This window comes from Typopeltis vanoorti, chromosome 14 (assembly GCF_054136105.1).
Source record: "Typopeltis vanoorti isolate ZY-2024b chromosome 14, IOZ_Tvanoo_1.0, whole genome shotgun sequence".
Taxonomy (NCBI): Eukaryota; Metazoa; Arthropoda; class Arachnida; order Uropygi; family Thelyphonidae; genus Typopeltis; species Typopeltis vanoorti.
In genome coordinates, this window is record NC_143562.1 from 32,207,054 (window position 1) to 32,234,598 (window position 27,545).

General features: G+C 35.0%; 1 protein-coding gene and 1 pseudogene across 3 annotated transcripts in view; both read right to left on the minus strand.

Annotated features, from left to right (window-relative positions):
* mip120 (Myb-interacting protein 120) overlaps window positions 1–27,545 on the minus strand; it is a 292,557-nt gene that overhangs the window by 170,796 nt on the left and 94,216 nt on the right. The window contains exons 3-4 of one of the 3 annotated variants that reach the window (XM_090404170.1): window positions 25,231–25,461; window positions 2,639–2,846 (exon numbers count right to left, since the gene is read on the minus strand). In XM_090404170.1, the coding sequence (XP_090260296.1) occupies window positions 2,639–2,846; window positions 25,231–25,461 (439 nt within the window). Of the gene's footprint in view, window positions 1–2,638; window positions 2,847–25,206; window positions 25,462–27,545 lie in introns of all 3 variants that reach the window. The other 2 variants (XM_090404169.1, XM_090404171.1) reach the window with 2 other exon arrangements.
* Window positions 14,405–14,910, minus strand: LOC150099347 (RNA-binding protein 8A pseudogene; annotated as a pseudogene).

Below are 27,545 nucleotides of genomic sequence, written 5' to 3' on the forward strand. Positions count from 1 at the left end.
GCAGACCATCTTTAGTGCCACTACAAGAACAGTTTAAAAAAAAAAGTGGAATACTAACAATAGATCATTTAAAAATAGAACAAGCCGCGTGATGTTATATCACTAAGTATTAAAGGGAATATTTTTAAGCAGAGACATAATTGAAATAAAGATATTAATTAATAATATTAAATAACATAAAATTAATATGAATTAATGAGTTATCCTGATTAGACTTTCCCAGATTTTTGATATACATATACAGTCATTCCGATTCAGGTTAGGACGATGAAGTAAGGCCTCTACGCTTTCTTTGAATAAATGTTCAAATTTATAACGGGATCTATGTAAGAGGCGAGTTTCAGGTTCGTTGTGATGAATGAAGGATTGATGTTCTTGGATTCTTTTTTCAAGAGAACGTCCAGTTTGTCCAAAATAGGAAAGATCATAGTTGCAGGGAATTTGATAAACTCCAGGAAGAGACATAGTTGAGCGTTTGTCTTTAGGAGAAGGAAAATGGGAAGATAATTTGTTAATAGGTGAATACGTGGCTGTTAACTCATATTTCTTCAGAATTCTTGCGATAGGTTCTGAAATCCTGGAGATGTATGGAATTGGAACTCGACATATTGAATCTTTGTTTTGTGGTGGATTATAAGAATCGAGAAGATGTTCAGTACTTGTTTCGGAAGAGCCATTGAGTTTCTACATACAGTAAAGATGACATCTATATATTTTACCCAAAGATATAAAGATGTCATCTATATATCTTTGGGTAAGATATGTAGATGATATCTTTACTGTATGGCCGCACAACAAAGACTCCTTACCTTCTTTTTTAAACGGTATCAATTCCTTACATCATCGTATAAAGTTTACTATGGAAATGGAAGAAAACAACCAGTTATCTTTTTTAGATGTTTTCCTCATCCGGTCACCTTCAAATATTCTTACAACTACAGTTTACAGGAAACCAACGTTCACAGGTCGTTATATTCTTAAATTAGCCCATCATCCTTGTCAAAATACAGGAATCATAAAATGTCTAATCAGAAGAGCCAAAACTAATTGTTCTACTTCTAATTTTCTACAGAAAGAACTTTCTACTATCCAACAACAACAACACATGAAACTCAATGGCTTTTCTGAAAAGAGTACTCAACATCTTCTCGATTCTCATAATCCACTACAAAACAACAAAGATTCAATACGTCGAGTTCCAATTCCATACATCTCTGGGATTTCAGAACCTATCGCAAGAATTCTGAAGAAATGTGAGTTAACAGCTACATATTCACCTATTAACAAATTATCTTCCCATTTCCTTTGCCTAAAGATAAACGCTCAACTATGTCTCTTCCTGGAGTTTATCAAATTCCCTGCAACTATGATCTTTCCTATTTTGAACAAACTGGACGTTCTCTTGAAAAAAGAATCCAAGAACATCAATCCTCCATTCATCACAACGAACCTGAAAAATCTGGATTTTGCTCAGCACGGTATTGAAACTCACCACAACTTCCTTTAGTCAAAAACTTGCCTCTTACACAGATCCCGTTATAAATTTGAACGTTTATTCAAAGAAAGTGTAAAGGCCTTAGTCCATCGTCCTAACCTGAATCAGAATGACTGTATATGTATACCAAAAATCTGGGAAAGTCTAATCAGGATAACTCATTAATTCATATTAATTTTATGTTATTTAATATTATTAATTAATATCTTTATTTCAATCATCTCTGCTTAAAAATATTCCCTTTAATACTTAGTGACATAACATCATGGCTTATTCTATTTTTAAATGATGTATTGTTAGTATTCCAACTTGCATATTTTTTTTTTTTTTTAGACTGTTCTTGTAGTGGCACTGAAGATGGTCTGCTATCTCCAGACCAAAATATTTGGTTAATTAAATATCTTTCTTGTGTTTACGTGCTTATATTATTCAGTGTTTATGTCACAAGTATCCTTAAAACATTATGAAAAGTATCTAATTCTGTTATTAGACAATGTCATTATTTACATTTCCTCACTTATCTTATATGCTGTTAAACCGAAGCAAGCTTATGTGTTGGTTAGACATGCTTAATAACTTAATAAGGTAAAAGGGAATTACAATAAAATTTATTAAAAACAATGAAAATTTTCCTTTTTTTTTATTAATATTAATAAAACTATTTCATTAATTATTATTACGGCTGTTTTAGCCTGTTTTTGTTTAGGAGTGTCCCTTATTTTAAATACATTGGCTATTTTTACTCAAAAAAATTATATATATATATATTAAGGGAAACTCCTAAACAAAAACAGGCTAAAATAGTCGTAATAATAATAATAATAATAGAGTTCAAGAAGAGTAGCATGGGAATTTTCCCAGAAACAATACCTATTTCATTAATATTTACCCCTGCCCATACAGTGTTGATGTACTGTAGGTTTTGCACCTCTCATATTTGGGAATGATATATATATATAATAAATTATCTTTATTTATACTGTGAACGATCATTAAAGTTGTTAATCAACAAAGTATGATGATCAAACAGGAGATGCTTTTTAGTTATAATCTATACTAGATTTATGATTTTCATTTCATTTAAGCAGAGTTTCTTTAGAACATCTACTCAAAATGAAGATAAACATAAATTTCAATAATTACCAGTTGTGGCAGTTCCCTGACCAGCTGGAGCACTCACCAGTCTGACATAATGAAATTTACTTCCAGGCACTTGAATTTGTTGAACAGAGGGTGCAGTAACTGATGCAACTTGATGGAGCGTATTTGCTGACGTGGTCACAATGGCAGTCACTGAATTCACATTTGCTTGTGAAGTAGAAATACTTGTTGGTGGCTTTAGAAGAGTTTGCTGTTATAAAAGAAAAATTAGCTTCATATCTGCAAAGCTTTAAGAAACAAAAACAGATCCTTCCTGAGGAAACAGTTTTCCTAGATGAAAATTATTCATCATGTTTCAGAATAAAGACTAGTTTCCTTGACATATACAAGAATGCTCAAAAACAAGGAAAGCACTGGTAACAAAATTAATATAGAATCTGCAGACTTAGTGCTATTATCTATATAATTTCCATTCAGCACAAAATACAACTAGGACTAATATATACAGAACAAGTAGGATGTTATACTTGCCATTTACTATAAAAACCTACGAAAAACTGTCTCCTTAAGTGAATATATGAGTAAACAAAACTAAAGCTGGTTATATAACATACATATAAGAATCTTTTGATTTGTAAAACTTTAACCAGAAATTATATAAGAATACACTTTAGTATTATTTACAATTACTACAAAACTGCATTAGTGCCAGTGTGGCACTTATGCAGTGTAGAATACTTATGTAGAATACTGAATACTAAACTTTTGTGCTGGCATTCAATTACAAAACTGAATCAAGCTATATGGTTATGGAAGATTACTGACTAGGCCAAGACATTCCACACCTAGGGTGACAAATCTATAGGAACAATTTTACCTGAAAGTCTCATTCAAATCTGAATGAATAAGGAATTATGTAACCTCCTGGATAGGAAAAGAACATTTAGCTAGCAGAAGATATTTATCCTCAGGAGAGAGAGAATGAATTTGGTTTGTGAACGAGACAGAAGGCTTGAAGATTAATCTGGCACAGAAGTCTGGCAAACTTCTCCAATACATCTTTGATGCAAGGAACAGAGACTAGAATTTTCTTCTGAAGGAGATTGGAATGGAGGCCAAAATTATTAATAACTTTGATGACGATGTTGAGGTTAGAGGCATATCGAGTTTGAAGCAGCTCTAATAAAAGATATCTCACAGATAAGCTTAGGTGTTGATGGTTATGCTTGACTTATTTTTAATGGTATTAACACCAAACAATTTCATCACAAGATGTTTTATTAACTGTTTATATTTCGCTGAATTTCAAATCAGCATCATCAGAGCACAACACAGCTTGTATACATGACAGTGAAAAGTGAAAAAATACAATTGTAATGGACAAAAGATCTAAAGTTTTTTGGCTCTTAAGATAGCAGACTCCCAAATTTTCGGCAAATTACGAGCGTGGTTTGAAAAGTTTGGTAAATATCCAATAGACGGTGATAATTCATTCATTCATACCAGTGTTGGCACATATCTTTTTCATGACCCACTGCAAAATTTTAGCCATGTGCGATGCGTAGTTCTCGTTTGGAAACATTTAAAATGACCGTGTTCGCATTTTTCATAAAAATGGATAAAAACGAGTTTTGTGCAGTGATGAAACACTTTTATTTGAAGAAATGGACAGTCATGCAGACCAAAACCGAGTTAGATGCAGTTCATGGGGGCTCTGCACCACCATTAAAGACTATTTATTTTTGGATAAACAAGTTTCAATGTGGTCATAAGTCCATCAAAGATGAAGCACGCTCTGGACGCCTGACCGAAGTCACTGCAAAGGAAATGATTGACAAAATCCATGGTGTCGTCATGGAAGACTGTCGAGTGAAAGCGCGTGAGATTGCTGCGATTGTAGGCATCTCAACTGAACAGGTGTATAATCTGTATGAAATATTGCAAATGAAAAAAAAAAGCTATGTGCCCAATTGTTGACTGTTGATCAAAAACACGTGCGAAAAGACATTTCAACGCAGTGTTTGGCGATGTTTAATAGCAATTTGCAGGATTTTTTGCGTTGATTTGCGACTGTAGATGAAACTTGGATCCACAACTACATATCCGAGTCCAAGCAACAATCAAAACAGTGGACAATGCCTGGTGAAAGAGCACCGAAAAAAACGAAGACCAGTTTGTCAGCTGGGAAGGTGATGGCCATTGTTTTTTGGGATTCCCAAGGAATTATCATGATAGACTATTTAGAAAAGGGTAAGAAAATAACAGGAGTCTATTATGCGTCATTGTTGGACTGTTTAAAAGAAGAACTGAAGAAACACGACCAAGATTGGTGCACAAAAAAGTGCTCTTTCATCAAGACAATGTACTGTCCCACACATGGCTATTGCAATGGCAAAATTGAACAAATTGAAGTTTGAATTGGTTCCACATCTACAGTATTCACCGGACTTGGCCCCGTGTGACTTCTTGTTCCCAAACTTAAAAATTTGGCTCAGTGGGAAAAAATTTTCTTTGAACAAGGATGTCATCAAGACTGTCAATGACTATTTTTGCACAATTTGACGAATCCTACTTTTTAGATGGGATGAAAAAATTAGAAACTTACTGCACCAAATGTGTAGACCTCGATGGAGACTATGTTGAGAAATAAAGGTGATTTTTTCCAAAAATGTGTTTAACTTGTTTTTTTACCAAACTTTTCAAACAACCCTCGTAATGCAACCATACTTGTTCAGGTTAGGGGTCAATTTGAAGTCATTACTAATCTTTCAGATCTGTAATGACTTCAAAATAGCACATTCGTTTTCTTTCATCTAATCCTGTGTGAAGGAGCGTCCAAAGCGTGGTCTGCCAGTCCTGACTTGCCATATTAATAGTAGCAAATGTATTTTTTATGTTCTTCCGGGCAGATGTTAACTGATCTTTCTGTTTGCCCTGTGAAGTCATACTCACAAGGAACTTCATACACTCAAGGGTGTGCTAGAGGGTGAAGTTTATCCTTAGGTGAGTGGATCAGAGTTGCTAGTTTAACATAAGGTTTGAAAGTGGTGCGAAGGTCATGTTTCATCAGTACTTTGGCCATCTTTTGTGATGTACTGCTGACATAGGAAATAGAAATGGTAATGATGTGTTCCTGTGTATTAGGGGAAGGAGGGAGGGATAATGACTATGTAATATTTTATCTATTTTGTAGGAATTATAACCGTTGGCCAAGAATGTATGGGGCAGATATTTGAGTTCTGTGGACAGAGCTGTATTGTTAGAACAAATGGCTCTAGCTCTGTGTGTAAGAGTTTTTAAAAAATCTACAAGCAGATTAATGGTACTGCTATAGGTCCTCACCCACCCCCTTAGCAAACTTTTACGTGGAATACTTTGAAAGCAAAGTACTTACCATAGCTACATACAAGCCACTAGTGTGGTTACACCATGTAGATAATGTGCTTGCCATTTGGGCCCCATGGACAAGACACTTGGGAAGCGTTTGTCACCTACCTAAACAGCCAACACCCCTAAAATCCACTTCACAGTAGAAAAAGAATCTAATAACTGTTTACCATTTCTTGACACATTAGTTACCTGCCTTTCAGATGGATCACTATCTTTTTCCATTTACAGAAATGCCAACACACACACAGGAAGATGCTTACATAAACAATCACATCATCATCCAGTCCAACAGTATGGCATTTTAAAAACACTTACACACAGAGCCAGAGTCATTTGTTCTAACAATACAGCTCTGTCCACAGAAATCAAATATCTGTGCCATACATTCTTGGCCAACGGCTACAATTGGCCTACTATGGGCAAACAGAAAGATCAGGTAACATCTGCCTGGAAGAACATAAAAAATACATTCGCTACTATTACTATGACAAGTCGGGACTGGCAGACACACTTTGGGCACTCCTTCGCACAGGATTAGATGGAAGAAAATGAATGTGATATTTAGAAGTCATTAGAGATCTGAAAGATTATTTTTTTGAGTCAGCGATGGCTTTAAAGATTCTCATAAACAGAACAAACATGGTTGCATTCTTCTTCTTCATGTAGCTTCCTCAGTGAGAGGGTGCAGCACCATGTCCTTTCAGTTCTTTCTGTTGGTGGCTTTCCTTTTTGTTTCTGCATAACCACGTGATCCTGTCCATGATCTTATATCTTCAAGCCATGTCCTTCGTTTTTTGCCTCTTGATCCTTTTACCATAATTTTTCCTTCTAAAACTGTTAGTATCCTCTGTCCTGCTGAACCTCTCGGTACATGTCCTGCCAATCTCATCTTCCTCTGGATCATTTCCTGTAATAAAGATCTCTGTGTTCTCGTTCTCTGTAGGACATCTGTATTTGTCATCACGTGTACTGTCCATGAGATTTTCAGAGCTCTCCTATAGCACCATATTTCAAAGGCCATTATCTGCTGCCTTACTCTCTTCTCGAATATCCAGGTCTCACTTCCATATGTGAAAATTGGCCACGCTAATGTGCTTATCATTCTTTTCTTTGTCTCGACACTCACAGAACTTCTGAGAAGATCTTTATTTTTCCAGAATGCATCTTTAGCTATGGCTGTTCTTATTTTTATTTCTTTATATTGCTTTCCATCTGCAGTAAAGTAGGTGCCTAAATATTTGTATTCTGTTGTATGTTCAATTTTCATATTGTTTCTGAATATTTCTGGCTCGGATCTGCTTTCTTTTGAGATTTTCATAAATTTGGTCTTTTTTTGCATTATATCTAATCCAAATTCTTTACCTTCCTCAATTAGTAGCTGCAGTAATTTGATTAATTTGTTTCTGTTTTCTGCTATTAAAATAGTATCAATGGTATAAAATACAACAAACTTAGATATGCTGATGATGCCAATTCCTATTTTTTTGTTTTTCAATCTTTTTCATCACTGTCTCACTATAGATATTAAATAGATTTGGTGAAAGGATACAACCCTCTCTAACTCCTTTTTTTATTTTCATTACAAAAGTCTCATCATTAAACAGCTGCATTAATTTTAATTAATGCAGCTGTTTCTTGTGTATTATGCTCTGATGATGTTGATTTGAAATTCAGCAAAATATAAGCAGTTAATAAAACATCTTGTGATAAAATACTTTGGTGTAGTTAATACCGTTAAAAATATGAAAGGTAGTTCTGCTTTAGAAAATCAATGAACATAAAGAATATGTATAATGGACAAAAGATTGATAATATCCTCTGACTTTTATGATGACGACGAGAGGAAGCATCGATGTACCTCCCCTCCCCCAACACACACACACACACACACACACACACACACACACACACACACACACACACACACACACACACACACACACACACACACAGTTTTCTTTCTTTATTTATATCGAAAAGTGCCATTAGGCTGTGTTTGGATAAGGACATCCAAGAATGAAAGCCCTTCCTGTCAGGAGTAAATTTAATTCTTGGATGAACTGAATTAATTTTATGAAGAAAAACTAAGCTCAGTTATAGATGTGTTCCAGATGGCAAAAAATGTCATCAACCTATCGAAGTCTCTAAACAGAAGGATTGTTTTGAAAAGATAAGGGTACACAATTTTAAATATCTGTCAGAGGGATATTTGTAAAGAGCAAAATCACATGAAAACTAATTTAAAAGCCTATTAACAGTAATATAATTATTGAATTTTTTTTTTTTTTTTTTTTAAATTTCTGAATTTTTAACAGATGTTTGAAACTTTTAAGTTAGAGATTTGTAGTCTCCATTCCTTATTGTCAAAGATATGTTTGAAAAACCTATTAGAATTCTATGTCAGTAACCTTGAATTCTCCTTTCATCCAGTATGCAAATTAAATTCATTCTTATATTCTCCCAAAGATAAATATTCTCTACTTACCTATCCAGGAGTTAGAATTCCTTGCTCATGTGGTTTCTCATAATATATTATGATCAAACAGTCAGACTGATTAAATACATCTGGAAGAACACTGTAAGATAACATCCAACTCCAAAATTCTGGTTAGTCAGGTCATGCCATAACCACCATACATGGGATTCACTGGAATCTGTATTAGAAAAATTGCATAAAGAAAGCTGTGAAGCCCATATTCACAATCAAAACCTAAACTTGTCTTAAACTTGCTCCATTTTGAGAAGTCATCCAGTTTAATACTCTCTCAACTGCGTTAAATAATTTATAATATTTTGTGTTACTTCCTTGAATTATAATAGTCACAGACAGGGCTCTCCTTGTGTCTGGTCATGAAATAAGATAAAAAAATTCTTCTTATATTAAAGAATTTATCTCCGCTGCAAGTATATTCCACATCTACTTTCTTTCAGTTATGTTCCCTACTTGCATATCTATATCCCATAAATTCCTTCCTTCCTGGAAATAAAGATTTATCAACTGTTCTGGATTATTGAGAATTAGTAATTCTGCTACCAAAAAGGTGTAAAAGTATGCTACGTACAAGTATTTTGATATATAATAAAACTTCTTCAATTTTAATGATTTTTAATTTAGGGGTAGCAGAATCCTTAAGTAATCACTGCTGCCCTCCAACCCATACATCCTCATTGTGGGTGGGCAACAACGAAGTATAGGGAATGCCTGCAAGGGTGAAGTATGGTGTACTTTTTGGACCTGAGTCGATACAGTAGCCGTGATGGTCTTGTAGAAATCTTGAAAATATGGTTAACTTGGGCAATTGTGAAATCCCGAGAGAGGGAAGCAGCTCTTATTGGTACTAACCTGAGGCTGAAGACAAATGATGTCAGAAAGGTTCATTTCAATCAACTTACAGGCAAAATTAAATTATTATAGAGGCTCTAATATCTTCCAAATTCACAGTATTAAGGGCATTAAAAGTATTCTTAGATCAAGTCATTCAGAAGAAAATCACAGGTGAATGAAAGGATATTACATTTGCTCAGCAAAAGAAGACAAAAAATAAATCAGAATGTGTAACAATATAATAAATGCAAGAAAACAGAAAACCTAAAAAAAAAAAAAAAAAAAAAAATCAATAGGTATTACAAAAAATAAAAGAAATGATGAATAAGAGAATGCATGATCCATAAAACTTTTCAATCATGATGGTAAAATGTTATCTGATACAGAAAACATTAAGAAAAGGTGGGTTGAATATATTTTGTTCTGGTATAAATATATGTTGGATATTCATAACTATGTTTTTTAGAGGATATCCCAATGTATACTGAATATTAATTGCAATAACTTTTCAGAAATGAGAAGAAAGAAATAATATCAGAGTTATATATTGGAAAGAATAAAATCAAAAACAATAAATGAAATAAACAATGCCCAAAGCAGATTTATGGGAAACAGAAGAATAATAAAGAGTATCTTCAATATCAGAATGATGGTAGCAAGAAAATTGGAAATGCAGAAAGATGTTTATCTGTTTTATAAATTATAACATCATCAAATGCATGTCATGTACCCTCAAGGGGTATACAGGATATGATCATACTACATGAAAAATTTATATCATTGCTAACTTCCTATCTACAACTTTCCTCCAAATCAGTCTGTTACCTGTCAAGACTCTGACATTATCAGATCTTATATTTCTGTCATTTAAGGCACTTTGTACCGCATCAATCCACCTATATCTTGGTCTTCCTCTGGATCGTTTTCCTGCCAACCTGGCAGCAAACACTTGTTTTGCTAATCTTTCCTTACCCGTTCTGTTTAAGTGACAATACCACCTGAGATTAGCTCTGCTAATGCATTCCTGGATGCTGACAATATCAAGTTCTTTCCAAATACCCTCATTTTTAATATGATATTGCCATTGATGCTATCTGTTCACGCCTCTAATCTTTTTCAGGACTCTCAAATCTGCGATCTCTAGTCTTTGGTCAAGTATTTTACGTCTCACCCAACTCTCAGATCCATAAGTTAAAACTGGTTTCAACACTGTCTTGTATACAGCTAATTTAGTGTTCCGACTAATTTCTTTCTTATTCCATATGAATTTATTCAGTTGACTTCCTACCATACCAGTTTTGTTGATTCTGTTGTCTATTTCTATATTTAATTTACCATTTTCACTAAAAATAATGCCTAAGTAGTTGAAAAATTTTACTTGTTCCACAGGTTCTCCATTCACAACGCAGTTGACATTTTCAACAATTCTGCCTATTTTCATTGTCTTTGTCTTTTTATTGCTGACCTTCAATACCATATCTATTACAATAGTTGTTCAATTTAGTCAGGGAATCTTGCAGACTTGTAGCAGATTTATTTAGAAGTATAACATCTCTTGCATAAAGCAAAGAGCTGACATTAACATCTCCAATTTTGATATCATGTTTAATACCACTTTCCTTCATAATGTGATCTATATAGATAATGAATAACAGAGGGGATAATGTACATCCTTGTCTCACACCAGATTTAACATTAAACCATCTTCCTGTACTTCCTTCAATTCTAACTGCTGACTTACAACTCAAATAAAGACTAAGTATTGCTTGATATAATGCCCCATTGACACCATATAACTGCAGCGTATTGAATAGCTTCTCTCTTGGCACCTTGTCACATGCCTTTTCCAGATCGACAAAACTTAAATACAGATCTTTGTTATGTTCCCATGATTTCTCAACTATTTGTCGTAAAGTGAAGATCTGATCCTGATAGCCTCTATTTGGTCTGAATCCAGTTGTTCTTCACCAAGCTTCTCTTCCACAATTCTTATCAACCGTTTCTCAAGTATACTTGTATAAATCTTACCAGGAACAATAAGTAGGGAAATATCTCTGCAATTCTCACATTCAGTTTTATTTCTCTTTTTATATATGAGTACTATGAGAGCTCTACTCCAATCATCTGGAATTGATCCCTCTGTCCAGGTCTTCTGAACTATGCAGTGCAGCCACTGTAAGACTTTATTAACTCCATACTTGAGCATTTCTGTTCGAATATCATCTACTCCTGCTGCCTTTCCATATTTCAGGCTATTGATGGCTTTTTCTACTTCAAGCATGGATATGTATTCCTGACTGCATGCCTATCAGTATTTTGTACCGTGTGCTGTCATCACTGCTTGTTTCATTTAGCAATTTTTAGAAGTAATTACTCCATACTTCAAGGATATCTTTTTTCTCCCGTTTTCATGTCACCTTTATCATCTCTAACTCCTTTTACAGTACTCTTTCCTCCATTTCTAAGCTTCTTCAACAATCCCATTTTGCCACTTTCTTGTTCTCCCATTCTTTCGTATAGCTAGTTTTACACAGTGTTTAGCTTTCTTACAGTTGCCTCTGTATTCTCTATGAACACAAGCTGACTTATTTGCCAGGAACTTTTCATAAGCTTTCTTCTTTTCCTTCACTGCACCTAACTTCCTGTGTCCACCATGAATTTCTGATTTTTTTTACCCTTGCAGACAATCTCCCCACATGCCTCTCTAGCTGAATCAATCAGGGCTTTCTTCAAAGCTTGCCATTGAATCTCCAAGGTTTGGTTCCTGTTCTCAAACTCTTTCATTTTTTATTCAATAATCTTTGTGTATTTTAGTCTACAGTTCACATCTGAGAGCTGCTCAACTTTTATTTGCTTTAAAACTTTCTTACATGTTATTCTTTTCAATAGGAAATTCAATTTTCTCCTGCTCAAGACTAAATAGTGATCACTTTCAATTTCAAATCCTTTGTACACTCTGGTGTCCTGCACCAGGAAGAAAACATCACTATCAACAATAACATAGTCAATGAGACTTTTCTTATTCCTTGCCTTTTCTCTCCATGTGAATTTGTGCAAATTTTTATGTTGGAACATGGTGTTAGTAATAACCGGTCCACATCCTGAGCAGAAACCCAACAGGTATTTGCCATTATTATTATTAGCTTTGCTCTTTTCTCCAAAGTTTCCCAAAATATTTTTGTATGTCTGACAATCATTTCCTACTCTGCTATTTAGATCCCAAACAAGGACCAACTTTTCCTTTTTCATTGTGTCAGTTGCTTTCTCTAAAGCCTCAAAAAATTCCTCCACTTCTACCTTAGTAGAACCTTCTGTAGGACCATAGGCACAAATATGTCTCATTATCCAGTTCCCCATTCTGATATTTGCCCACATCACTCTACTTGAGACTGTCTGCCATTCAAGAAGATTAGCCTCGCATTTATCGTTGAATATTATGGCTACGCCTTCCTTTCCTTGATTGTCATTGCCTGAATATAGCATTTTCTATTTATTGCTCAGAAAGATCTCACCAGTTTTTGTCTTTTTTGTTTCAGTCGCCCCTATTATGTCGATCTGGTACTTATCTAATTCCTCAGCTGACTCCATTTCTTTGCCATTCAGGCTTCTTATGTTGATAATACCGATCTTTAACTCTGGTGATGTTGAGTTGGTGTGTGTTTTCAGATTTGTTCCAGTAGCTGACTTTTCACTGTTCGCCCTGGTTCCCTGGCGAAAGCAACGTGGACCTTGTTTAACCAGGCGACGCCCCAGCCGGCATGAAATTTTGTCATGTTGTACCATCATTTTGTATTTTGGTTTAACCAATAGGAATACAATTTGGTCGGCTAAATCCCAAATTGCCAGCTCATCCTCGTTCGTTCACTATTCAGGTAGATACCCAACAGGGTGTACCATGAGAAGGTGAGGATTGGACATTAGGTCAGAAGCCCTGGTCGGTTCTCCACATTCCTTTAAAGGCTATGTGGAGGTCTCCTCTCAGTTATACAGCTTTGACCCTTAAACACCCCTTTCCACTCCTCTTGCCCTATTTCTCTACATCATCTCTGAAAATACAATATCTCTCACGTTCTATTCCTGTACATCATTCTCTGTCAACCAGGTCTCACTGATGCTGATGATTTTTGGCAAGTTTAGCTATTCATTGCCAAAAACTCTCTCCTTTATTTCTCCATGCATCATGTCATTACCAGCCTGTTTACATTTGAAACCGGAAAATTGCACCCAGCTGTGCATGGTCATTTCTGCACTTGCACTCATTTATCACAGGGATGACTATTTCTGTATGGTTATTCCTACAGTCGTACTCATTTGTCCCAGGGGTGTCAAGACAGATGCTTGATTGCATCCCGCATTATCCCTTGTTTCCCTTCTAATTTCTCATTGAATAACACCTCCAGGGAGTCCAAAGACTCATTGAGGGAGGACACATACTCTATAACTCTGTCTCCACCACTCATTCCACCAACTACAACTAACTGCAACTACACGAATGCCATCTACCACCCAGCCACCAGCACTACCACTAGTATATCCACAGACAATCACAAACATCCATGCCCACAGCAGGATTCGAACCTGCAGCCTTTTGGCTCTAATGGTTATCACTCAGCCAACCAGGCTGGCAAAATTTATTTAGAGATATATATAATGGCTATAAAATTACCGTATTTTTCAGACCATAAGTTGAGAAATTAACTTAGAATTGGGGTGCGTTTTATGATCCAAAGGTAGGTGATACTGGGTAAGTCTTGGATTCCCACGTTTTTGATGCGAGCCAAACATGTGTCTTGCTGCATATGTGGGAATGAATCCCCACGTTATATATGAAAACTTTACCAGCATCAATAGTAGTTAGTGGGCAAGCGTATGCGGTTTGGAATGAACGAGACGATTATTAAGTCTTTTAAGAAATGCGGCATAAGTAAAGTGATGGATGGTACTGAAGATGACTTTGTTTTTGAAGAGGGTGATAACAATAGTTCAGACAATAATACAAAAAGTGACAGTAATGAGACAAGTGTAGAGGTGTGTTTTATAGTTCGGCGTGTCTTGTCGTCTGAAAAATATTGTATAAAGTCAAAATGCTGTATTCATCTTCTTCTCCTGTCTGGGAATGATCCAGTCATCGGCTGTGCTTCTTTTTTTATTGGACCCTTAACAAAATATTGATCAACATTAATTGCTTGCCCAAAGATTTCAGACTCATTTAGTGACTGTATAGTACTTTGAGCTACTTTAAATCTCATATTCCACTAAAGCATATCCCTTCAAAAAACCAGTCAGTCTATCAAGATTCAAATGAAGGTTTTTAATATAACCATAATCAGAAAACTTATCATAAATATCACCTTCTTGTGCCTTTTCATGAACACCAGACAAACAGAATCAACCCTCAACAGATCTGAGATCCTGGTTCATCATTCCCATCAGTTTCAATATGCTCATATTCATGAATATCTTCTCTTGCCATGCCATCAGAACCAAATCATCTTCCTTTTCTCCTCTTTTTCTCTTTCAGCTTCTGAACACTTTGAACCCTTTCCTTGTCAACTTCAAAATCTTCTACTCCACCATCTATATCTAAAACATCTGCCATCCTTTTGGTTTAAATTATTAAATACCTCAGTGCGAATTAACTACACAACAATTCGATGATTTACAAACATAGAGTTTAAGCCAGGTACACGTGTGCACCTCACGTCCTAACTGCCAAATGCATGCTAGTGTAATAAAGAATAGAATGGAATAAGATTGATATTCCATATATACTGGAACCAAATGAAAAAAAAACAGTACCAGCAGGAATGTGTGTGTTTTCTCCACTCCTGTTCAATTTGCACAGTGAAGAAATTTTTGAGAGAATGGAAGAACTGGAGAGAGTAAAAATGGATGAAGAAATATAAAGAATCTTTGCTATGCAGAAGCTTTCCTATGCAGACACTGTATTGAATGCTGAAAAAGACATGCATATGTTAATAGAAAAAAAAACAACTCAAGTTATAATAAGAAGAGAAAAATATACCCAAAAGTTAGAAATTAAAAAACAAGATGAATGTTACACTTATTTAGGTCATTTTAAAATAGAGGATGGAAAATGAGAGATTAGAAGAAGAATAGAAATTGCAAAATCAACCTTGAACAGATTGAAAGAATAAAGAATACACTAACATCAAAAGAAAGAAAATAAACTATATTAAGAATGATTAAACTTTATTTGGTCTATTTTTCTCTAGCAGAAACATGGACAATAAACAAGGAAGTAGAACTGATGCTTTTGAGATCTGGACACATACAGAAAAGCAATGACAATTTCATGAATTCAGAAGAAGAAAGATGAAGTTTTAGAGATGATGGATACTCAATTGGAACTAATAAAGAATATACAAAAAAGAAAAATATCATATATAGGTCATATCGTGCAGCATGAAAGTTCTTCAGAGGGGTTTGTTAGAGAGAATCGAAAGTAAATGAAAAATAGGAAGACAGCAACATACATGGTTCTATACAGAGAGCAAGAAAGCAGTCCAAGAGAGAAAACTTGAAGGATGAAGATCCATGATAGCCAACCTCCTGGATGGAGATGACACTTGACAAGACAGGCTGCTCAGCTCAGTACATAAATCTTTAATGTGAAATGGCTAAAGAATGCCATTAGGAACCTTCATAATAAAAATTGGTAAAACAATGCATGCAATACAAAAAGTATGGAAATCATAGACGATTTAAAAATAAAACGCGGTGCACAATATCACTGTACTTAAACGCTTTCAAGTAGAGTGATATGTATTATCACAGCAAATGAATTAAGAGATATTTTTAGCTTATGCATTTCTTCAGTTTGTTGAACCTCTACAGTTCTTCTGCATGTACCAACTTCTTCCATTCCAAGATTCCCATCTCAGAAAAGTCTTTTGGGATATTATTCTCCCAATGCATCTACGGTATACCATTAGGCTTCATCTTCCATTCTCTCTCACCCATTTTTTTCACATGTCCAAGCCATCTCAAATCTACAAGCTAATTTCATCAATTACAAGTGGGGATCTATAGAATTCACATAGTTCTTGATTATGTCTTCTCTATTCAACTGACCAAGATGCAACACTTTTGCATCTTGGTCTGTTATCCTCCAGGTTTCTGCTCCACATATTTCTATATTTCTGTTTTAACACTGTCTGATAGATTTTTAGCCAGTTTTTTTTTCTAGCTTTTATTTTTGTACTAATTTTATCATTTTGAGTAAAAGAAATCAAGTGGATTCATATTGAGTGATTGTGGTGGTCATTGAACTGTCCTACCTCTACTTATCCAATGGATGGAATAAATACAATTCGATTGTTCCATAAGAGTTTGATGAAAATGTGCTAGTGCTCCATCATGCATGAACTACATGCACCAGAGTGTTATTAATGACACACCCTCCAAAAATACTGGTAGAGGTAGGACAGTTGAATGGCCACCACAATTGCCTGATATGAATCCACTCAATTTCTTTGTATGGGAACAACTAAAAGTTGATTTATATCATGCTGGTGCCTTATACAGGCTTTCTGTCAAAGGATTGTGGATGATTGTACAGCAACAGAGAATACCCCAGGACTTCTTGAATGTGTATAGCAGCTACTTAGCTAATGGTGTGCAGTATGTATTGCTGCTCCTGGAACCCATTTTGAACATTTCTGTGATGTAACCACAGATATTTGCTTTCCTCAATCATTTTCTATATACAGTATTGTCTGGAATATAAACTTGTTAGTGTTACCTTCTCTATGTATGTATGTATGACATGCAGTTTCACATGTTTATGTGGTCTGTTGTCATCAGAATGAGCAGCAGAACATGTGCCCAGAATTTGGCTGAATATTTTAAAAACACTTAGTTTTTTTCTTGAGATCACTTATTTTTTAAGATGAAATGTAACATTTTCCTTAATTTTCTTATCTTTACAATCCCAGATCTAGTTTAGTTCAACTGGTACTAGTACTACTGAGCATTGAGCATCAGTGGCAAGAACACCAGACAGAACAGGTAGTCTCCAGCTGTGACTGCCTTCATGCAAAATGACTTGCAACTAGTGATGTATGTTGTGAAAGATCACTATGCCATCATGGGTGATTTGAGATTCATCCCTTGCAAAAACCACTGAGCAAAATCATTTTTGATTTGAGGAGAAAATCAGCTGGTGAGAGCACCTGTACACAAAATAAAAAAAACTATCAACTATAGAATTACCTATGTGAAACACGTTATTTAGCATAAAACTTTGATCCTAGAATATTTTAGTATTGAGAGAATAAAATATTAATTAAAAAAAACCAGCAAGAACTATGGAACATGTGAAGAACTATTTCTCATAGGAAGGATAACATTAGACCATTTATGTTAAGATTTGGATGATGATGCAAGGTCTCAACTTTTGGTACAGAATTTAATGAATAAGCCAAAAATAATGAGAATGGAAATAATGTTGATGTTTTGATGATTGGAAATGAACATAAAAATATATCAAATAGTATGAATAACATAACTAAAACAAATTAGGTAGACTATTATGAATTAAAAAACTATGGATTTAAAAGGTTAAGAACTAAAATACTAAAAACTTGTCATGTATAAAGTTTTTTTTAAATTCTTATAAAAGAGAGAGAGAGGTCACTGAAAAAAAACCAAACAAAAACTGAAATGTGGAAAGAGCTGCAGTAGATGATCACATGAAACTCTTCATATGGAGGTATGAAAGTTTTATATAGCCTATACTCAAGGTGTGGGCAATGAGAATTGAATGATGCATAGCAAGATAATTGAATGTAAATTCAAGAAGATACCAATACCAATGTAATGGCATGTTCACTGCTATTCATTATTTACAAGGATATTTCAAAGGTTCTGCACTAGTCACGTGTGGGTAGTGCAGTGATATAACAGTTTCCACCTTCCCTGTTACCTGAAAGCCATTAGTAAAAGATGTTGGGTGTATTTTCTGTTTTTAGTGTTATTTCTATTAAATAAAATTTCAAAAGAAAGGCAGAATGGCTATTTTTTTTTTTTTTTTTTAAACATTGATCTATGCACAAGAGGTCACAAGACTTATAACACAATTGTGCCATATGTAGGCAAATGGTTAATTATTATTATTATTATGAGGCAAGCCCAAGGACAACCATCTCTATACTTAATCCTCTGTCAACAAGCAACACCACCACTAAGGAGATAACCGTAAATTAAGAAGAAGGATGGAATCTATCAACCAATTTATTAAAAAGAGGTAAATCAAATGAAGGATGACATGAGACTAATTTGATGTGTTTGGAGTTGAAGTGCATACGGTTGACCAGTGGTTGCTTGTGTTCTTAAACAATTAGAAGAAAACAGAGGAATAGTAGTTGCTGGCTTAGCAATGACCATGAAAGTACCTAAAAAGGCATAACACAGAAATAGTGCCTATGATAAAGTGCCTAAAGAGTATATGTGTGTGTGTGTGTGTGTGCGTGCGTGAGAGGCATATATTAAGAAATTACTTTCTTCAATATACATCAAGGATTCTTAGAAAGCTTTTGAGTGCACCACCCCAATTGTGAAAACAATATTCTAAAGTGGGGTGCTTAAGGATCAAAGCTATTGTATATAACTTAGAGGAGACTTCCACATAGCCTTTAAAGGAATGCGGAGAACTGATCAGGGATTCTGACCTAATGTCCAATCCTCACCTTCTCGTGGTTTATCCTGTCAGGTATCTACCTGGGCACTGAACAAACGAGGATAAGCAGGCAATTTGTGATTTAGCCGAACAAATTGTATTCTTATTGGTTTAAATCTAAATAAAAAAAAAGATTGTACAACATGACAAAATTTCATAAAGCGAATAAAAGTTGAGCAGTTCTCAGATGTGAACTGCAGACTAAAATACACAAACATGATTGAAGAAAAAAATGAAAAAATTTGAGAATGGCAACCAAACCTTGGAGATTCAGTGGCAAGCCCTGAAGGGGCTTGATTGATTGATTGATTCAGCCAAAGAGGCAAGTGACGATCTGTCTGCAAGGATAGAAAAATCAGAACTCCATGGTGGAAACAGGAAGTTAAAGAAGCAGTGAAAGAAAAGAAGAAAGCATATCAAAAGTTCCTGGCAAATAAGTCAGCTTGTGCTGTTAGAGAATACAGAGACAAATGTATGAAAGCTAAACACAGTGTAAAACTAGTTATACAAAAGTCATGGGAAGACTTTGGCAAGAATATAGAAAATAAATATCAAGAAGGTGACAAGATATTCTGGATGTTGTTGAAGAAGCTCAGAAATGGAGGAAAGACTGCTGTAAAAGGAATTAGAGATAAAGGTGACATGAAAACATGAGAAAAAGATATCCTTGAAGTATGGAGTAATTACTTCTAAAAATTGCTAAATGATGCAAGCAGTGATAGCACAGTGGTAAAAAACATTGACCAGGCATGCAGTCAGGAATACATATCCATACATGAAGTAGAAAAAAAACATCAAAAGCCTGAAATGTGGAAAGGCAGCAGGAGTAGGTGATATTCTACCAGAAATGCTCAAGTATGGAGATATAAAAGTCTTACAGTGGCTGCATTGCATAGTTCAGAAGACCTGGAATACAGAGGGATGAATTCCAGATGAATGGAGTAGAGCTCTCATAGATGTTAAATCTGGTGTCAGAAAAGGCTGTACATTATTTCCTCTGTTATTCATTATCTATATGGATCACATTATGAAGGAAAGTGGTATTAAACCTGATATCAAAATTGGAGATGTTAATGTCAGCTCTTTGCTTTATGCAGATGATGCTATACTTCTAAATAAATCTGCTACAAGTCTGCATGATTCCCTGACTAAATTGAATAACTATTGTAATAGATATGGTATGAAGGTCAGCAATAACAAGACAAAGACAATGAAAATAGGCAGAAGCATAAATATCAACTGCATTGTGAATGAAGAACCTATAGAACAAGTAAAACATTTCAGCTACTTTAGCACGATTTTTACTGAAGATGGTAAATTAAATATGGAAATAGACAACAGAATCAACAGAGCTGGTATGGTAGGAAGCTCAACTGAATAAATTTATGTGGAATAAGAGAGAAATTAGCCAAAACACTAAATTAGCTGTATACAAGACAGTATTCAAACCAATTTGAACTTATGGATCTGAGAGTTGGGTCAGAAGTAAAACACTTGACCAAAGACTAGAGACTGCAGATATATTAGAGTCCTGAGAAAGATTAGAGGCATGAACAGATGGCATCAATGGCAATATCATATTAAAAACAAGGATATTAGGAAAGAATGTTCTCTGCCAGATTTGCAGGAAAAAGACCCAGAGGAAGACCAAGATATAGGTGGATTGATACAGTAAAAAGTGCCTTAGAAGATAGAAATATTAGATCTGATAATGTTGGAGTCTTGACAGGTGACAGACTGATTTGGAGGAAAATTGTAGATAGGAAGTTAGTAATGATGTAATTTTTCAAATAGTACTATCATATCCTGTACACCCCTTGAGGGTATATATCAGGAATTTTATGATGATGATATTTCTTGCGGAAAGTCTTAGACGTTGGTTATACATTCTTACTAAATAGCTTAAGGAAATTACAATGCACAATAGAATATACATTAAAATAAAATTTAATACACTTCCAATATTTCGGCAACGTCACGTTGCCATTATCACAGGAACTTAAATACAAGACACGTGCATGCAAGCACAACATACAGTAAATGAGGAACGAAGCATGAAGGTATTCTTTCTCCTAAAAGTCCTGATGGTGCCCCCTAGCAGGCAATGTTAGTATTCTTGGCCATTTGGGCTAAAGGTCTTCTGATGTAGGTTTCCCAAATTTGGGGCAGCCTCATATAACCAAATTTGTTGAGGTTTGGATTGTTTCTTAGGGCTGAGGCTGATTCCATGAATAGCCTTTCATATTTGAATTTACTATGGTGTATTATCGTGGCTTTCTTCTACCATATTCTATGGCAAGGTATCCAGCGTCTTGCAGACCAGAGTGGCTGTATTGGTGAAAACGGATGTAGTCCTTGTGTTCTGAAATTCTGATATTAACTGTCCTGCCTATTTGGCCAAAGTAGGACAGCTTACAACTACAAGAAACTTGGTATATACCAGGTAGGTCTAGGAAGGTGGGGAGGTTGGTCTTTAGTGGAGCAGATAAGGGATGCCAATTTTTTATAAGTGTATTAAAATTAATTTTAATGTATATTCTATTGAATGTTGTAATTTCCTTAAGCTATTTAGTAAGGATGATGATATTCTAACGCCAGTTGGATTTGGAATTTATACATTGTTAGGAATTGAGCAGGAGAGAAGTAGTGTTTTGAATGAAAAAGAATACAGGTTGTTTTTGGAAGATAAGAAGGCTATGAACGTAATATGGTTATGCCAGAATAAACTAACATGGAAGTCAGCCTAATAATGGAAACCTCATCTTTGAATGGAAACTGGATCTTACTTCTAGGTAATAAGACAATACTGTGTTTTGATAAGATTTAAATTCACAGAGTTATCTTCACCCCATTTGAGAATGGCGAGGATGTCAGTATTTAAGACGATGATTATGGAAAAATCTTGAAGTTTCAATACTTTGGACACTACAGGCTTCCTTGAATGAAGAAGAGGAATGGAGTGTACTATATAAACAACAATAAAAATTATAAAAGTAAAAAAGGGTACTGTCATCAGCCAAACTATAAATACGATTTAAAGTCAGAGAGAGACAGATTGTCTTTGATGTATGAAAGGAAGAGTGTAGATATGAGTACAAAAACCCTAGGTTACTCCAGTAATGATAAAGAAACCATCCACCACAATGTTCAATGAACAACCAGAGTGGAAGCTGGCAATCCAATCACAAAGTGCAGAGGGCAACCATAAGATGATAGCTTATTAAGAAGATTTTTTTCTGTGTCCAAAGTGAGGAGGTCTGCTGTAAAACAAGAATGGTGAAATCCATATTTGTGATCATGAATTAACTGATGGGTCTTCAAGTTGTTGATTATCTCATTCACTTTCAAGAGTAATGAAATGAGAGGTGAAACTAATGATAAATTAAAGTTAGATTATCATGCAGTGATGAGCACTGTAATAAAGCAAGGCTACATTTTCACATGAGTATCTGATCATACTACTGCTTTCTGCTGAAGTTACCCAACTTATCAAATACATCAACAAAAAAGATCTAGCGACAGGAAGAATGGAGATTACACTGAAGGTCAGGAAATGAATTTTGCTAAATAAATATTTAAGTTTAATAACAGGGATATGGTATACAGAACTTTTACCATTATACAAAGCATATTATAAAGGAATGTGGCATTAAACCTGGTATCAAAACTGGAGATATTTAAAACTCTTTTTCTTTTTTTTTTTTTACATTGTGCAGATGATTTATACTAAATAATTTCATTCAAGTTTTTTTAGAACTCTTTCACTAAACTGAATAACTGCCATAATAAGAGTGCTATGAAAATTAGAGACCTGTTGAATCAAAGTCCCCAGTAAAGACAGATCTTATATTTCGGTTTTCTAAAGCACTGCTATCAAAAATTAGTTTTGCTGACCATTTCCCCTCTCATTTTGTTTAAGTGACTTTGTACCACCTGAGATTAGCTCTGTGCTTAGCTCTGTGTTGGATGATAACATGATCACAACAAAGAAAGCATCAATAATATTCACAATGGACAGAGAAAAAGCAAAACATTTGAGCTATTTTTTAATGAAAACAACTAATTACAAGGAAATAGATAAGAGAATAAACAAAGCTGGTATAGTGGAGAGCTATATGAATAAATTTATATATAATAAGACAGAAATTAGCCAAAATACTAAACTAACAGTATATGAGAATTTTCAAACAAGTTTTAACTTACAGATCTGATAATTCGGTTGTTTTCGAAAATACAGCTGGTATCGAATGCAGAATCGTATTCAAATAGAAAGGAAACTAGAAATCATCATCCAAGCAGGTGTGCACAGAGCTAATCTTAGGTGGTACAAAGTCACTTAAACAATATGAGAAAGAGAGAGAGAGGGGGGAAAATGGACAGCAAAACTGATTTTTGATAGCAGTGCTTTAGAAAACTGAAATATAAGATGTCTTTACTAGAGACTTGATTCAACAAGTCTCTAATAATGACAGATCTTATGAATAGATTAATGTGGAAGAAAACTGTTGACATGAATCTACTAGTAATACAAACTTAATTATGCATATTTCCAGCAAACTGGAAGATAGTGATTTTTTTATTGTATTTAATTAACTAAATTAGAAGTTAGACAACATTCAAGATCAAACTAAAAACATTAATTTTATATGCTACAAAATCATATACAGTAAAACCCCAAAGTTACGCGGTAGGTGGGACCAACAAAAAGCACGTAAGTCGAATTCGCGTAACTCGGGGTATAATTTTGCATGTAATTTATATATACAAACATACAATTGGGACCAAAGGTTTACAAAAACACCTATTTTTTTTTAAGAAACATAATCATAATTGTAGTTTTTCGTACATAAAAAAAGAAAGTTATTTCGATGTCGATGGTTTCATAAAATCTAATAGATTCATCTGACAGCATAATGTCTTTTTCTTGTCACGCAAAATTTCTTCATAGCAAGTTACTGATTTTTTTTATGCCTTGCAGCTACAATTCGTTCCTCGTTAGAATCTATGTCCTCCAAAATCTGTAAACCTTTCTTTTATGATTGTTCTTACTGTGGATTCCTGCAGATTGAACTTCTTTGCTAGCTCACAAATTTTCATTCCGCCTTCAAAATCTTTAATAATGTTGAGTTTTGTTTCCAAAGTCAATGTTTTTCTTTTCTAGCTAGCAGTACAAGAATCAGACTTGCTTCTTTTGAATGACATTATTATTTTTTATGTGATAAAATTTTTATCAAGAACATAACATTAAACAATCACAAGGTTTTGTAGACTCTAAAATCGTGTATGAATGGAGACCGCGCAAAACAAGTCAGTGCTTGTTCGCAGCACTGGTGAATGCGGCCGGCGCCTGAAAGATAGGACTAGTGGTGAGGCATGAAGCAGGACGGGAATACGTACATATAAGAGACCGTGTAACTCTAGATTCGCATAAGTCGGGGTATGACTGTATTTGCGTTTAGCAAAATAGCAATTTGCCATTAAAATGAAGTACAAATTTAGTGGATATTAGACCCATGGCCTGTACTGGATTGCAAAGATGTGTTTTTCATATATTTATGGATATGAGCATTTTTGTTGAAATTACTATTCATAGTTCTTTCACATTTCAGAAGTTATGAGAGCACATGCATCAATCAGTTATCATCATCATTCATTTAAAATTTAACTGCAATTTTCTACTCTTTGTTTATCTTCTATAATCCAATTATTTGGTAAAAGCTTCACAAGCATTTCCTGAAACTTAGATATTCAAGTATACGATGATGTTAATAAGTTTTCTTCTGTGCTCTCCAAAAAATATCCAATACATGATTGCATTATTGTTCAGCTAGAAAAAGTCCAATACTGTTCTGAAGAGGAGAATAGGAAGAAATGCACAGGTGGATGTGCTATTAACACTTTCTATTAGATGAAACATGCAGATGCAGTTTTCTTTCTTTTTTTTTCTAAATATTTATGGATATATTTTTCTTTTTGCATTTAATTTACTGAAATGTTCATGGAGGCATATATCAAATCAAAACAATTATTAAAGAGTCTGAAATTAATTAATTAACTAACTAAGACTCTTGGAATTTTGAAAAAGTGTTTTTAAGAATAGGTGAATTCAATGAGCAAAAATAACAAACATTTATGATATATAAATTTTTCAAGAACACCACTAAAATTATAAGGTGTGGTAATTAGAAAGATTACCTGTAGAGTGCTAAAAACACTTACTGGAACAGGTTTCAAAATAGCTTTAGTTGGTGAAGACTGTCCTGTTGGTGATTTAGCCTGATAAACCGATGTACTGGAAATGGCAGAAGTAGCAGTTGTCACTTTGGAACCAGCAATCAAGGAAAATAGTGGAGCATTTGTGGCAGGAGCAATATGGCGAGGAGATTTAGGTAGTGATAAAGGGACCACTGTTGCTTTTGAAGATGTCACAGGAGAAAGGACAAACACTCCCTGATTAACAGCAAAAAATGTGTTTTGAAATAACCTTGATTTTTTTTATATCTCTCTCTCTCTATAGGCATATACACACAGGTGGTGGACAAAATAACAGAAACATGAATGGAAGATTATTCAGAAAGGTGCAAGCCACCATTATAGTATGACATGGAGCCAGAAAGAATCTAGACTGCTCGATAATACTGTGCTAATTGTTCAAGGAAGTTACTAACTCAAACTAGATTTCAGGCAGATCAAAAATGGCTTTGATTCATATTTCAGAACATTTTTCACAAATAATCAGCAGGATTGAGTCCATGCTCCTTGAACCATCGGAAGATAATGTATGTGCTACACAGTGGAGCACTATGCCGTAGGGGTTGAAATGCTGTTGCAGAGGATATATATGAGGTAGGTTCCAAAATTTTCCAGCCTGACACATAACATTCGTGCCAATTTTAAAAAGCCATTAGTGACAGATAGCACCATCAATGGGGAGCTCAGTGTACCAGTTTCAACCCCTTCTTTGGTGAAAAACAATCACCACGTGGTACTCAATTTTTAACATTACAGCCACTTAGTGTGCCACTTGTTAGTCAAATGAGTACCTCCAACTGAATAATGCAGTTAGTGAGTTGGAGACACTCATTTGACTAACTAGTGGCACAGTAAGTGGCTGTAATGTTAAAAATTGAGCACCATGCGGTGATAGTTTTTCACCAAAGAAGGGCTTTTTTCAAGTGCTATCAAACAGCAGATGGTTTTTATGGGGAAGCTTCTCCTTCATATTCCACCATGAAGAAAGGCTAAACATTTCACCTAGGAAGAGAGACAATTGAGGATGATCCCTGTGATGGTCAGCCTGTGGAAGTGATGAATGAGGAAAATGTCCCTTGTTGAGGAGGAACTGCTCAATGACAGAAAGTTGAAGCTCAAAGAAATCTCATCAAGGTTTAGGCTTTCTATAACAACCATCTTCTGCATCATTCACGAGAAGATTCACATGACAAAAGTCAGTGCAAGGTGGGTGTCCCGACTTGTCTCTTCAATTCAGAAGTAGCATCATGTGATCTGTTCCACAAGTTTTTAGAGTTTTGCCAGGGGAATCAGAGAGATGTGCTGGAATCCATTGTCACTGGGAATGAAACCATGGTCCTTTATTCCTCTTTCCAAAAGGGAATCCATGGAGTGGTGCAAACCAGACAAATCACCCCATGTGAAAAAGCCAAGATCACTTAGTCCACCAAGAAGATCACGGCAACAATATTTTGGGATTGCTGGGGAATGCTCTTGATCGACTTCAAGGAAAGGAATACCACTGTGAATGCAGAATATCATGCTTCACTCCTGCACAACACCATAAAGGAGAAGAAATGAGGAATGCTGAGTCATGGTGTTCACCTGCTTCATGACAATGCTCTTGTCAATACTGTTATTGTTGCGAAGACTGCAGTGAAGGACTGTGGCTTCCAGGAGATTGAATACCCACCCTACAGCCGAGATCTAGCACCCAGTGACTACTACCTCTTCTTGAAACAAAAGAAAGACTTTCAAGGAAGAAAATTTACAGATGACAATGAGGTGAAAGATGCAGTTTTAGGCCATTTTGCAGACAAAATTACACACTATCTTAATAAGGGCATAGAAATGTTAATTCAAAGATGTGAAAAGAGTGTTGAAGTAAAGGATGATTATGTTGAAAATGACACAGTTGTTTTCAATCACCTCTAAAAATGAGTCAGGCCAGAAACTTATGGAACCACCCTTGTATACACACATACGATTAACCAAAATCAGAAAATGGTGGTTTGCAACAGATTTCACCCTAAAAAAAAAAAGGGAGGGAAGGGGGGGAAACAAAAGCAGGTCTTATGTTTGACCCATTTGGCTATATGTCATTTCCAAAGCTAGATTACCTGGTGATCATGGCACCTTGTGTCATTGAACAAGTTAGCAGATGTGAAAGTTGGGTTGGTAGAGAGCTTAAATTACAGCCAAAGCAACTAAGGCTATAAAAGTACTGTGTGTGTGTGTGTGTGTGTGTGTGTGTGCATGTTTTAACTGTGTTATCTAAAGCAGTTTGCCTATTTTGCAGGATG